The 12697-nt window shown below is 32.5% G+C and overlaps 1 protein-coding gene across 1 annotated transcript in view; it reads left to right on the top strand.

The window, feature by feature from the left end:
* LOC149805584 (xanthine dehydrogenase/oxidase-like) overlaps positions 1-6060 on the top strand; it is a 196360-nt gene extending 190300 nt beyond the window's left edge. Inside the window, exon 34 of the mRNA XM_089950219.1 lies at positions 27-6060. Coding sequence (XP_089806345.1) covers positions 27-80 — 54 coding nt within the window. The 3' untranslated portion in view covers positions 81-6060. The remainder of the gene's footprint in view (positions 1-26) is intronic.
* Positions 6061-12697: the final 6637 nt, after the last annotated feature.

Raw genomic sequence — 12697 nt, 5'->3', positions numbered from 1 at the left:
GTTTCATTTTTACTTTTTATTTTCAGTTTCCAAAACCTGAAGAGGGCACATACACTCCATGGTTTGTGGAGAACCTTTAAATTGATGGTACTAGTATATTGATAGTACTAGTATACTGATGGTACTAGTATATTGATGGTAATAGTATATTGATGGCAATAGTATATTGATGGTAATAGTATATTGATAGTACTAGTATATTGATTGTACTAGTATATTGATGGTAATAGTATACTGATGGTAATAGTATATTGATGGTAATAGTATATTGATGTTAATAATAAATTGTTTCACTGAAGATGGAATGTTACTCAAGGAGTTTGGAATTATCTCACATTATGGTGGAAATTTTATTCAATTAGTTCAGAATTATCTCTTATTATATGCTCATATTTTTCTGCTTGACCTTTAAATTGTCAGAATCATGCAGTATTTTATGATAGACTCACATGCACTTCATATTGCACTCACATATGCCCAATAGTGTAATAGAAATTACACCTCTCCTTCAATAACTCATACACAACAGGGTCCACAAACATAGACTGCACCATTAGTGAGGGCACAAGTTACCGAGGAACCTCCAAAAAGTGAAAAATATTCACTTTGACATCGAGAAAACCATGGGGGGGGGGGCCGCATTAGAGAACTTGGCTGTTTAATGACTGAATCCTTATTTTACAATCACATTGATAATAATTTCTAATAATGTGCTTTTTCTAATGAAGTTGTTTGTTATTCTGTTTAAATAACATTTATTTTCAAAATGTCCAACATGTGAAAGATCGTTCCAACTGGTTTCAACAACCATCACATGCTAGCGATAAATCTGTATTACGTAACTGCTCTTTGTTTTCTTGACGAGTCTGGTTCCCGTAGTGGTGTTTAATATTATCCTGCCATATTGGGAGTCCATAGAGCAGGGAACTAGACTAACTGTTGCTATACCACCAAACAAGATTCCTTTTTTCTCTCAAAAACACGACATTTATTTCGTGAAAAATTGTCTCCATCGAAACTCAATTTTCGTATTGTTCGATCAGTACATTATTGATTTCTTGATTTCATTGGAATAATGAAACTTCTTGTGATCCTTGAGGATATTTCTAAGTGTCAGTTCAAGAATTCTCAGCAACTCGCTTGCCCACAGTGATCGGTATCTGTGAAATCAAGCTCTTTATTTTATTAAGTATTCACTTCACTTGGCTGCCTTGCTATGTTTGATCACAGTTATGAAAGAGTTGGTTAATTTAAGGTAGTTTATGTTACATATACAATAACATTTATAACAGTATTCGATTGATCAAATGAAGCGAGTTCACTTGACATGTGACCGGGGCCACTAGATTTTAAGTTTGTAGGATTTTCATGCCTTTTAACTTTTCTTTTATTCCACCTCCTTTATTTGATTCAAAAGATATAATTAACGTGATAATACAGAGAGACCAGCTTTTAATTCAGTGCAACACTATAACAAATACTTCCGCAAGGCAGTTATCAAAACACAGTCATCACTTAATTAGGTTCTCAGAGAAATGCTTGCAGACATAGCTAGTATGGTAGATTGATGCATTTTATGTTTAATTACAAGAGGACACATTGCATTTATGATGATTGCACTTAAAAGGAACTAAATAATAGAACTTGAACACAAAGGTCAATTGAAATTTTTTTAATTTAATTTGTGCATGTATTTATTTATTAAAGTACTGCCTCCACTTGCCATAAGTGACATTTTCATTGATTGAAATTTCCTTTCATATCATTAATTTCAGTTTGCTAGGAATGTCATTTGGAAAGAAAATGTAAAAATTGCATGACCTATTTTTAAATTTGATATTTCATAATGTTGATTACAATTTCCAGGTCCTCTCTATTGTTTTCAACAATAAAATGAGCAATATATCAGAGTTTTTATTACCAATTTTGATCACAATTTTCTTAAAGTTCAACAGATAGGGATCAATTTTGGGGGGTATTTTCTGGTTTATAAAATGGGATCCACACCAGTCCTCATGTTATAAGCAGGTTCATGAGTTATCAGAGCACGAGTTATCGAGGGAGTGGTGTACTTTGTAAACAAATCATGTACACTCACATAATAGGTGCTTTACATTTTGGTTGATTAAATTTGTTTCTGAATGAACTAAAGCAGAAGTTTCATGGACTGCCTCATAACAGCTGCTTTGCCACATTCCACATTAACTTTTTTGAGACAATGTTTTGGATTTATGCTAGCGATAGGCATGTGATAGGGTTCTTATGAATAACATGCAAGTGACAAGGCATAAATTGTCTTCTTTAGCTGGTAATAAGAATGGCAAAAAATATACTTAGTTTTAAATCCTGAATTTCCTCAGAATGTTCTTTCTTTGTTCAGTGAATCCGAATTACATGAGCTATGTCATGGGTTCTAGAGCTTGATTAAATATTTTGAAATTGTACTGTAATTTTGACTAAATTCCAAGTGCAATAACATCCTCCTTACTGCACTCAAAATGAAATAAACATTATATTCCATAGCATCTTTTTGATAATTGCAATTGAAACACTTCATATTTTTCCCACATTATGATTTCAAATATTCAATGACAGAACAGAGACATTTTCAGATGTCAACACACTGCTGAAATTTGATGTACTTCATGTAGAATTGGCACAGATAAATCCAGTCCATAATCACAAAATTTTGTAGAATCAACAAAAATACCAAAATCTATTCATTCCAGAACACATGGAGAATTTGTTGCAATGCACATTCATTCACAATATGACTCCAGATTTCAATTTTAAGTAGACCAAAATGTCATTTTCTTTCAAAAGTTATTTCTAGTGCATGACTAAGTTCAGATTTATCTGGGCAGAGTTATGTGCATATTAATAATGTTGTTTTGTAATGATGAATATGTGCTTGTGTATTTAGTTCGGAATATGGCATTTTTTTCTCGTAGTGTATTTTTGTTTATATAATTAAGCCTTAGGTAGAATAAGAAAATGAGCATACAATAAAATGTTTACTGCAATGGGAAAATATGAACTTGTTTTGTCAGATAGATAAACTGTACTCCTAAGGTCATGCAGTACTTCCATCCAAAAAACTTGTTCATATTTTCCCATGCAAATGCAATAACCTATAAATATTAAGATTGACATTTTTACTCAAGGAGTTTGGAATTATGTCACATTAATATGTATGTAAATTGTTCTTGATGGCAGCAAGTGGACAAGAGATCACGAGAATATCTTGAGTTTGGATGATATGACAGTTTGACATTTCATTAGATTATTTATTAGGGCCTTTTCCATTTGAGGAAAAGGTAGAGAGGTGTGCATGCTTGATGTACTCAAGGTAATTTGCATCATTCTAAATTCCTGCGCAACATTACCTAATTTGACAGTGGTATTTGCCTTCAGTAGTCTTCAGTAAAAGGTCAGACAGTTTTGTTGGTCAAATTATTGCTCAGTTTGGATGAAATTGCATGCATTTCAATGTTAATGAATAATCTAGACATGTAACAATGCAAACAGTTGGGTTGAGTAATTCCAACGGTTGTGATTGTTTCTGCTGTGTGAAAGTTGCAGTTGCCCAAATATCTCTGTGGTATTTGCACACTTGAATAAAACATATTTAAGGCAATGGGAATATTAATTGTATACAGTTGATTGGCAATCAGTAGATGCATATTTTCACATTTTGCCATTTATCACATTATTTGTTTCACTTAGAAATGTGACATATTCATTAATTGTATATTTTATAGTTTGATGCTGTTCTGATATTATGTATTTCGTTTATGAAAATCTTTAGTTTTTGGATGAAATATGCAAGAAAATATAAAGTAACTCAGCTGTATCATGTTCTCTATGGCAAGAAGAGTGAGTAGAACCATAAACAGGTACTTGATTGGTTATTTACCTTCTTACCTGTCCTCACACCTGTACATAACTGACCAGTTTGAAAGGCAGTGTTTAAACGATAAGGACATGCAGAGTGCCAATCAATGCAAATCGGAACACACAAAGTTTCCAAGATTTCACTTTCTGAAAATTAAACTTATGTTTGTGTATATAACAAGAAAACCAATGAATAGCAGAAAATAAGGAAAGCAGATTAAACCTTAATTGTAGCGTATGTCAATTTGGTCATGTATATACATTTATTCAAACTAAATGAAATATGACTTGTTGATCAAAACCTTGATACTAAAATACTATAGGCAAACTCCATTCAATCCTGATTGTTGAATGCTATCACCATTAATATCATATAAAAAACTTCTAGACAAAAATTATTGATCATTATAGAAGTTTACAATGGTAGCCATGTACTAAACTGGGTCTAGAAAAGATGATGCTGGACCTGTCATAATAAATAACAGGGTAGTAGAAATTTGTTTTCAACACACATTGCTTTCATTGTGACATCAGTGCATGCTACATTCAATCCTGTTTGTACTAGATCACATCTTAATGATGGCATAGTCCACAAATATCTGTAATTTAATATTGATTTTGCACTTCTCCAATCATTTAAGGTAAATAACCTTCCAAAGGTATGTCTGAGGATCCAATTAAAGGTAATTATTGCCATTTAAAGGTATTTGTAATCAGATTCTGAAAAATGGCATTCATTATTGAAATAGGCAGTTCCAAATGCTAACATAATCTCTATGACTTTGACTTTAATAGCAATAATAGTCTCTGTTTCAATTGGTTTTTCATTTAATAATAAGCAACACTAATTGGTGTTGCTATTTTTGGAACAGACAACAGACCGAACAAGCTACATTGGAGGTATTAGCTAGTTATCTTCTAAGATGATGAGCCACAGAAAAGCCTACCATAGTCCTGATATTAGACAATCCCTGCACTTTTATCTTCTGCCAGCACAAGCTATTGTTAATCAGTAGAGCAGTCAAAACTAAAAAAATACCTTTATAAATGAATACAAATATTTTATTTTACTGGTGAATCTAAAGATATACTACTTTAGCATTAGAAGACAATACAATTACCATTTGTCTTCATTTTTCAAATTAATAAAAATGGTACAATCATCATAATTTTTTACCTTTTTGTTATATAAATAAAATACACATATTAACTGTATCACTATCACCTGGAAGCCAGTACCTGGAAAACATGCAACACAAAACAGTTATACACAAATAACATGTATAGCAGTAACTCTAGAACACAGCTATCAGTATTATTTTGATCCTGTCATGTATTTTATTCAGACTCTAACTGTGGTAGCTTATCTTAATGAGAATAGGACAATACTAGAAGAAAGTCTCAACCTTTTAGACATCTGGGGCAATTGGATAATAAAATACTAACTATACCCCAAAACAATAAACACATCAGCTATAAACAATATTTGTCTACTGTAAACACACGACAATAACATTCTTATACAGAGAATGTTGTATAATGGTCAACACACACTAGTGAATATACAGCTATGCCAAATAAATCAAAGCGATAAAATTTCATTAGTAATAAAGGTTGATGCCTCAAACAATACCTAAGAATTACCAAATTAATGTAGTTACATTAATAGTTCTACTTACGTAGTACAAAAGTCATTAAAATCCTTCATACTAAATCATATTGTAACATAATAACACAAACCAAATCCTTGTGCCAAATTAGTTACATTTTCCACTAATGTTCCCTCGAAATGGTCCTTGAATTTCTTGTGAAACTGTTAATGTTTCCACGCATTGAACTGAAAACAATAAGGTTTCCACCTGATAGGAAACAAACTGTCACTAGTTAATTGATCTCAAATAATAATTGACTGCAGAAAATTGTGACACTTTTGCCTTGACCCAGGTGTCTTTGAATGCTCCAACACTTTAATATCCATGGCTGCTGGTCTTCAATTAAATCACAGTGGGCACCATTGAAATACCTCTAGCGGGTATATGAGAGAAATTGCAAAGTTGCTTCTCCATGGGTTCTTGTATTTTAATCAGACTTGATGATTACTAATGAAGAAGAAGAAGACAACAAAGAAGACTTACAACATATAAACATGAAATATGTAAATAATTAAAAGTAAATGAATCTAACAGACATGGACAACCCACAAAATGATAAAGTGTGGAGTTATTATAAAACTATCAAAATGTAATTATTAAAAACTTATACTGATGTACAATAGTTATTTTCCTCTATACCCATTACAAGATATTGAGTAACATTGTACCCAGAAATGTTGATGTTGACCCCTGCAGAGTCATTGGACAAGTGAACAATGGAACAGGGAACTTGTTAATGTAATTGGCCGTTACATGTTTGGCACATGCAATGCAAGGAACTGACATACTAGTCAGTCACTATACCTACAACAGAAGAAGATATATATGGACATTGGACATCACTGTACTGAATTTGTAGCACCAAAATACTCAATGCACACAAACAATAATGACAGCAAACAGTGGTGTACATGAGTATACTGAAGAAGTAAAACAGAAAAGGGAAGAAAGTCAGGAAGAAATTGTATGTAAAGTCTAAAACAATTAAGCAAAGGAGAAAAGCTGAATCAGAGGCACTCCAGCAGCAGTCTCCTGATTCACAACAAGATCTGAATGACGAATCGCTTAAAAAACAATGAGAAGTGGCCTTACCACTTGTGATGTTCAAGCACATTGACATCGTAAGAAACAAACCTTTCCAATGATTTACGATAAACTTTGTCCAAATAACGACCTCACTGAGGTTAATCCACTAGAAATTTTGAATATTGATTGGTGGTAGATGAAATAATTCCCATGAAATCATCAATGAAGCAGCTTCTATTCATCAGCATTTATATACAGGTGGCATCATGGAGAGCAGTGTTTATCAGGCGCTGATTTATGACATTACCGATGATCACTACAGTGACTGATGAATTAGACCAGTGATACCAAAATAACATGATTACACACAATGCCCAGCATGGATCTGAAAATGTCAAGGTGATAAATTCATGTTTACCAATATAGAAAGCGATCCACAGAGATGGACTCCGCGATGTTATTCAAGGTTTATTCAGAAGGATAGCCCCAAAAGCTATTCCAATTGCAAAACAATTAGGAATGAAAGCCATCGAAATTGTTTTTGATAAGGGTATTGGCACTGTTGGTGATATTGCTGTCTTATGTTTAGACTGGAATAAACAGTAACACATGAAAGAGTGAAAACAACAAGCTATGAACTTTTTTTTACAAATTATTTATTTCTCTGGAAAAATACTGTAAAAAAAATAAAATAAGAACTTATGGTTTTAAGAATCAAATCCAAAAATAATCAAAGAATAATCCATGAATACAATTAAAGAAGTCCTAATATTGAAATGTTCTAATAAAATCAAGTTCGAGTCCCGACGAAGAATCCAAAATGTAAGGTGATGATGTATGCTGTATCCTGTATAGTTTGGTTGTCTACAGTTCCTTGTAGAAACACAAGAAATAACACGCTGATGTTGGAAATCCCAAAAAAATTTTAAGAAATGTCTCTGTTCAAGAATTCTGTATGACCACACATATATTTCCAGAAAAAAAAGAGTTAATTCTTTTGAATCCAAATAATTTGAATAAACATTAAAATAACTACAAACCGACACAACAAAAGAACAACCTCAACATTAAGTGTTTTATGCTCAGATTGATATTATTTCTCTAAAACCATGGTTATACAGTAATTTTGAGATGCAGAATGGGTGCCCTTATGAGGGTCACATGATTATGTCCTCAAAACATGGCGATGATGAAAACTAATCATTTTACTCCGAGAATAAAATGGAAAAAAAGTTCTTTACTTCACTAAAAACTGTTTACAAGTCGAGGGTCATGTATCCAACACAGCCTTGATCTCAGCCTTATTATTCCCGTAATAAAAAAAATAATAAAACTATTCAGGTCATTGTTTTGAATTAAAGTCAGGAACTAGGTCAGCTTTATGTGTTTACAAATGAATCAGTCAAGGTCAAACTATTTTCCAAGAAAAAAATTAAAATCATGTAGACAAGATGTAAAAAATTTTTTTTAAAGCTGACAAACAATAACATTAACATGACTATGAATTAAATCAGATGTATATGACACTTCCCTCCATAAAGAAAAAGAAAGATTTATATGATAAAGCTTTCATTTTACCGTAGATTAATTATACATGAGGCTAAAGAAAAACATAAGAACTCTTATGAATTGTTTACATTGTATATGAAATATTACATTTCTACACATGGGAAAGTGCATCTGCTATTAAATTGTCTTTTTTCTTGATCACGCACACCCAGTGTGGCCCTGACGAAAACCAATCATTTTATTCTATGAAAAAGAAAGAGAAAAAAAAAAAAACTTACAACTTAAACACGTAGTTCCATCATGACTTCGACAACAACCAATCATTTTGAAATAAAAATAGAGCTTATTTACGTGGTTGCTACTAATTTTGAATCAAGGTCAGGATCTCGATCAACACCTGGTGTTTATAAAACGAACAATCGAGGTCAAAATATGTTTTGGAAAAAGTATTATCTCCAGTGAATAAATTTACATTACAATAGCATGTAATGAAAAATAAAAAAAATTAAAACTGACAAACAATTAAATTGAAATAAATATATATGAAATCAGATATACTTAAATCAAATATACATAACACTTCCCCCATAAAGAAAAAGATTTATACAATAAAGCTTTCTTTTTACACAGATTAATTATGCATGAGGTTAAAAAGAACTAGTATAAATTACAGTGTACATGAAATAATACATTGTTATACATGGGAAGGTGCGTCTGCTATTAAATTATTTTTTCCCTTGTGCCTGATGTAAGATTACTTTTCTGTAACAACAAACTCTACCTTAGTAGTCTTTGATTTTTATTTTTCCTCTTGCCGATGAAAGTAAAGGGGTTGTGGTGACTAAACACAATAATCAAAGAAGGAGCTGAACTAAGGTAAACTTCAAAATGTTGTAATGCCAAATCAAAACCAAACATTCCTTTTCGATTGTTGAATAATTTATTTGATGCTTATTTAATATTTTTTAGAAAAATAACACACTGGATGATCAATACCATTTTCATCTTCTTGAATCAAAACTGCTCCAACCCCAACATCACTTGCATCAACAGACGATTTAAATGATTGGTTGAAATGTGGAGCGGTAAGAACTGGTGAACTTTTAAGCATGGGTTTCAACTTGTCAAAAGCCTCCTGACATTGTTCAGTCCAAATTAACTTGTTCTTCTTACTCAATAAATTTGTCAGGTGTTCAGCATTATAGAAAAATTGGAGATACAAATTCCGATAGTATCCGGCCACACCTAAAAATTGCCATCAGTTGCTTTTTATTTACAGGCACAGGGAATTCAGAGATAGCCTTGACCTTAGCATCTATTAGTTTAACTTGTCCATGTCCCACGATATGTCCTAGAAAAGTTACACTAGCACGGCAGAACTCACTTTGGAGTTTTCGAAGGGCTTGTTTTATGCTGAAATACTTTTCTGCCAGAAGACTGTTGAATAGAAGTCTTATTTACAAAAGGAACTTTATGAGTTAAAGAATACTCATCAGCAGCTCGAGCAGCATTTTCGAAAGTTTCAATCTGATGCTCGTCAAGATAAGACTTAATGTCACTGTGGACACAGTTTTTTTAAACTCTTCAAGTAATACAAGTTGTTTGAGACTTTCGTTCAACTTTCTTGGTTAAGCACCATCTATTAAATAACTGTTCTTTTTCTCTAGCAAATTTGACATGAGTTTGTCCAGCTTCTTTTCTATAGTTTCTGAACTTTTGCCGATAAGCTTCAGGGACTAAACTCATAACCCCTTGAGATACATTCCTTAACCATATCATAGTTACCACTTTGGTGGACTGACAGCAAATTGTAAATATCACTGGCCTTACCAGTGAGTACACATTGAAATAATTGAGTCCAATGCTCCCTTAGCCATTTCATATTTTCAGCAATTTTTTTCAAAACGAGTAAAATATTTGTCTACTTCTTTTTCTCTGAAAGGGGGTACTAACCTGGTATTCTTTGCAAGATCAAAACTTAAAAATTTGGATTTGAAGTATGAATGTGCTTTTCACTCGCTGTTCCATTTGTTTTGATTTTACATTGATATCCCCTCTCTTCTCTCTTTGTTCCATATCTACTTGTTTTTCTTGTAACTGTATTTGCATCTGTTTTTCTTGTAATTGCATTTGCGTCTGTCTCTTTCTTCCGATTGTAAACGCATTTGCTCTTTCTCTTTTTCTAATTTCATTTGATCTTTTTCTTTTTCTAATTGCAAATGCATTTGTTTTTCTCTTTCTTCTTTCTGAAGTTCCAGCTTCCTCAACTCCAATTCCATCTTGTATTTTAATTCTGATTCCATCACTTTTATGTCAGGTCTGATACAGACTTACTGATTGAAACCAAGGTACTTTTATTCAAAGCATTATTTTCTATCAAATACTGAGCCAAAATATTTATTATTTCTTGTTTCATTCAGGAAGCTTTTACCTCAGAAAGATTGTATTTTCTGGCAAATTGAATCAATTTGTCTTTTTAGGAAAAGATCTAATTGTTCCTGGGTAGGATTTGAAAAAAAAGCTTTCCACTTTTGATGAAATTTTAGAAAAGCTTGCCGATTTCACTAAGATTGCAAAAACTAGGGGCATTCAGATTTAAAAAAAACCCCAAAGTTTTCTGAAATATTCTAGCCAAAATAAAAAATCATCTTGGACGAACCCCAACTCTTATGTTACGTGTTTAGACTCGAATAAACAGTAACCCAAGAAAGAGTGAAAACAACAAGCTTAAAAAATTTAACAAATTATTTATTTCCCTGGAAAAATACTGTAAAAATAAAAAATAAGAACTTACGGATTTAAGAATCAAATCCGAAAATAATCTAAGAATAATCCACGAATAAAATTTTAGAAGTCTTAATATTGAAATGTTTTAATGAATTCATGTTCAAGTCCCGATGAAGAATCTAAGGCGATGATGTATGCTGTGTCCTGTATAGCAGAGATTGCCCGACACTGTTAATTGCTAAAAATAGCACGTCTATTTATAGCTTGCAGACTCAGCTGCAGAATGTAGGACAAATAAACCGGCTTTTGTACTACAATATAAATGGCGGAACACACTGAAGAGATTGCATCTATCCCAGAAAAGCGAAAAAATCGCGGTCCTTCAAGATACTGTTGCTTCGGACTTTGTAACAGTGATAGTAGATATTCAGATCGTGTTCATATGACGTGTGTATTTTGGATTCCATTTCCAAAACCGAAAAAATTCTTGAGAAGTGCTAACGTTAGGTGCGTGCTTTGGAAGGGGAACTTCTACTACTGACAAAATCACAAGATGGACACATATCTTCAGTAAACATTTCGAAGGTAGGAATAGACCGACGACGGATCATCCTGACCCTATCCCAGCAAGCTTACACCAAAATTAGGTTCGTCATTTACATCTATTTAGAAACTAGAACAAGTTCGATTAACATCGGGGGTGGGGGATGTTTTTAATCAATATATGTGCTAGTATTGCAAAGCCTTTCAGTTCCATGATACGGGGGCGGATCCAAGAATGGAACCGAGCAGGTCTAGATATATAAATAAATAAAAAGGTTCACACGAACTCAAACTTTAAAGAATATATATATATATATATATATATATATATATATATATATATATATATATATATATATATATATATATATATATATATATATATATATATATATATTGATAGATAGTACTGTATAGTGAATTACGAAAATATCAATGATGTTATGTCTGCTATTAAAATATTTGAAAGCGACGGCATAAACATATTTGATGAACTAAATCCTGAAAAAATTATTTCTGATTTTGAGACACTGCAAGAAAGAAGGGAAGAAGGAAGGTTTCCATTACCATCCGAGTACAAATTCGTAAAGAAAATTTAGGCGGCGATGTGTCAATCGCTAGCTACAATAAAAGAAAGTGAAGTAAAGTAATTTCTCTCTCTCTCTCTCTCTCTCTCGTGCAATCGAAAAAATTGGATCAGAATTATCTCGTGAATATGAAGCAATGAATACAATTAATACTTGTGTGAGGCAACTAAGAAACATTATGTCAAGTAATGAAAATGAAAGTTAGACTATTTCGTGGAAATAGTCCACCTTGACTGTCAAGGATGAGAATTATTTTTGTGTGCTGTTACCAGTGACCGATTTTCAGTAAAAAAAAATAAAATTATTGTGAAATCTGTCGTTTTGCACTATTTTGACTAACTGTTACCTTGTCAGAATTAACAAATCAGTCGACGCATATGATTTTGACTACCTGTTACCTTATCAGAATTAACAGCACCAACAGATTTTCAAACAAAATAATATTTTCGTGAAATCTGAACGACAGTTTGGGTCTGATCCAGTATTAGTCTCTGTCAATCCACCTTGACTGACATGGAGGAGAATTATTTTTGTGTGCTGTTCCCTTGATAAGAAATCGTAGATTTTTCACGATTGGAAATCTTTGAAAATCGTAGATTTTTACGATTTTACATATAAATTCAGATTTAGCGTTTCCCCGTGAAGGTCAATCAAGTTCCTGTGTTGGTCAGTTAGTTTGAAATTTTTCTTGATATCAGTGGATTATGACATCGCAGATAAACGGGATTGACTGGTTCTTGCACAATAAAAGACCCAGGT

This window comes from Sinohyriopsis cumingii, chromosome 2 (genome assembly GCF_028554795.1).
Source record: "Sinohyriopsis cumingii isolate HCF-2022 chromosome 2, ASM2855479v2, whole genome shotgun sequence".
NCBI classification, from domain to species: Eukaryota; Metazoa; Mollusca; class Bivalvia; order Unionida; family Unionidae; genus Sinohyriopsis; species Sinohyriopsis cumingii.
Note: the sequence above shows the minus strand (reverse complement) of the source record. Positions and strands in the feature narration are given on the sequence as shown.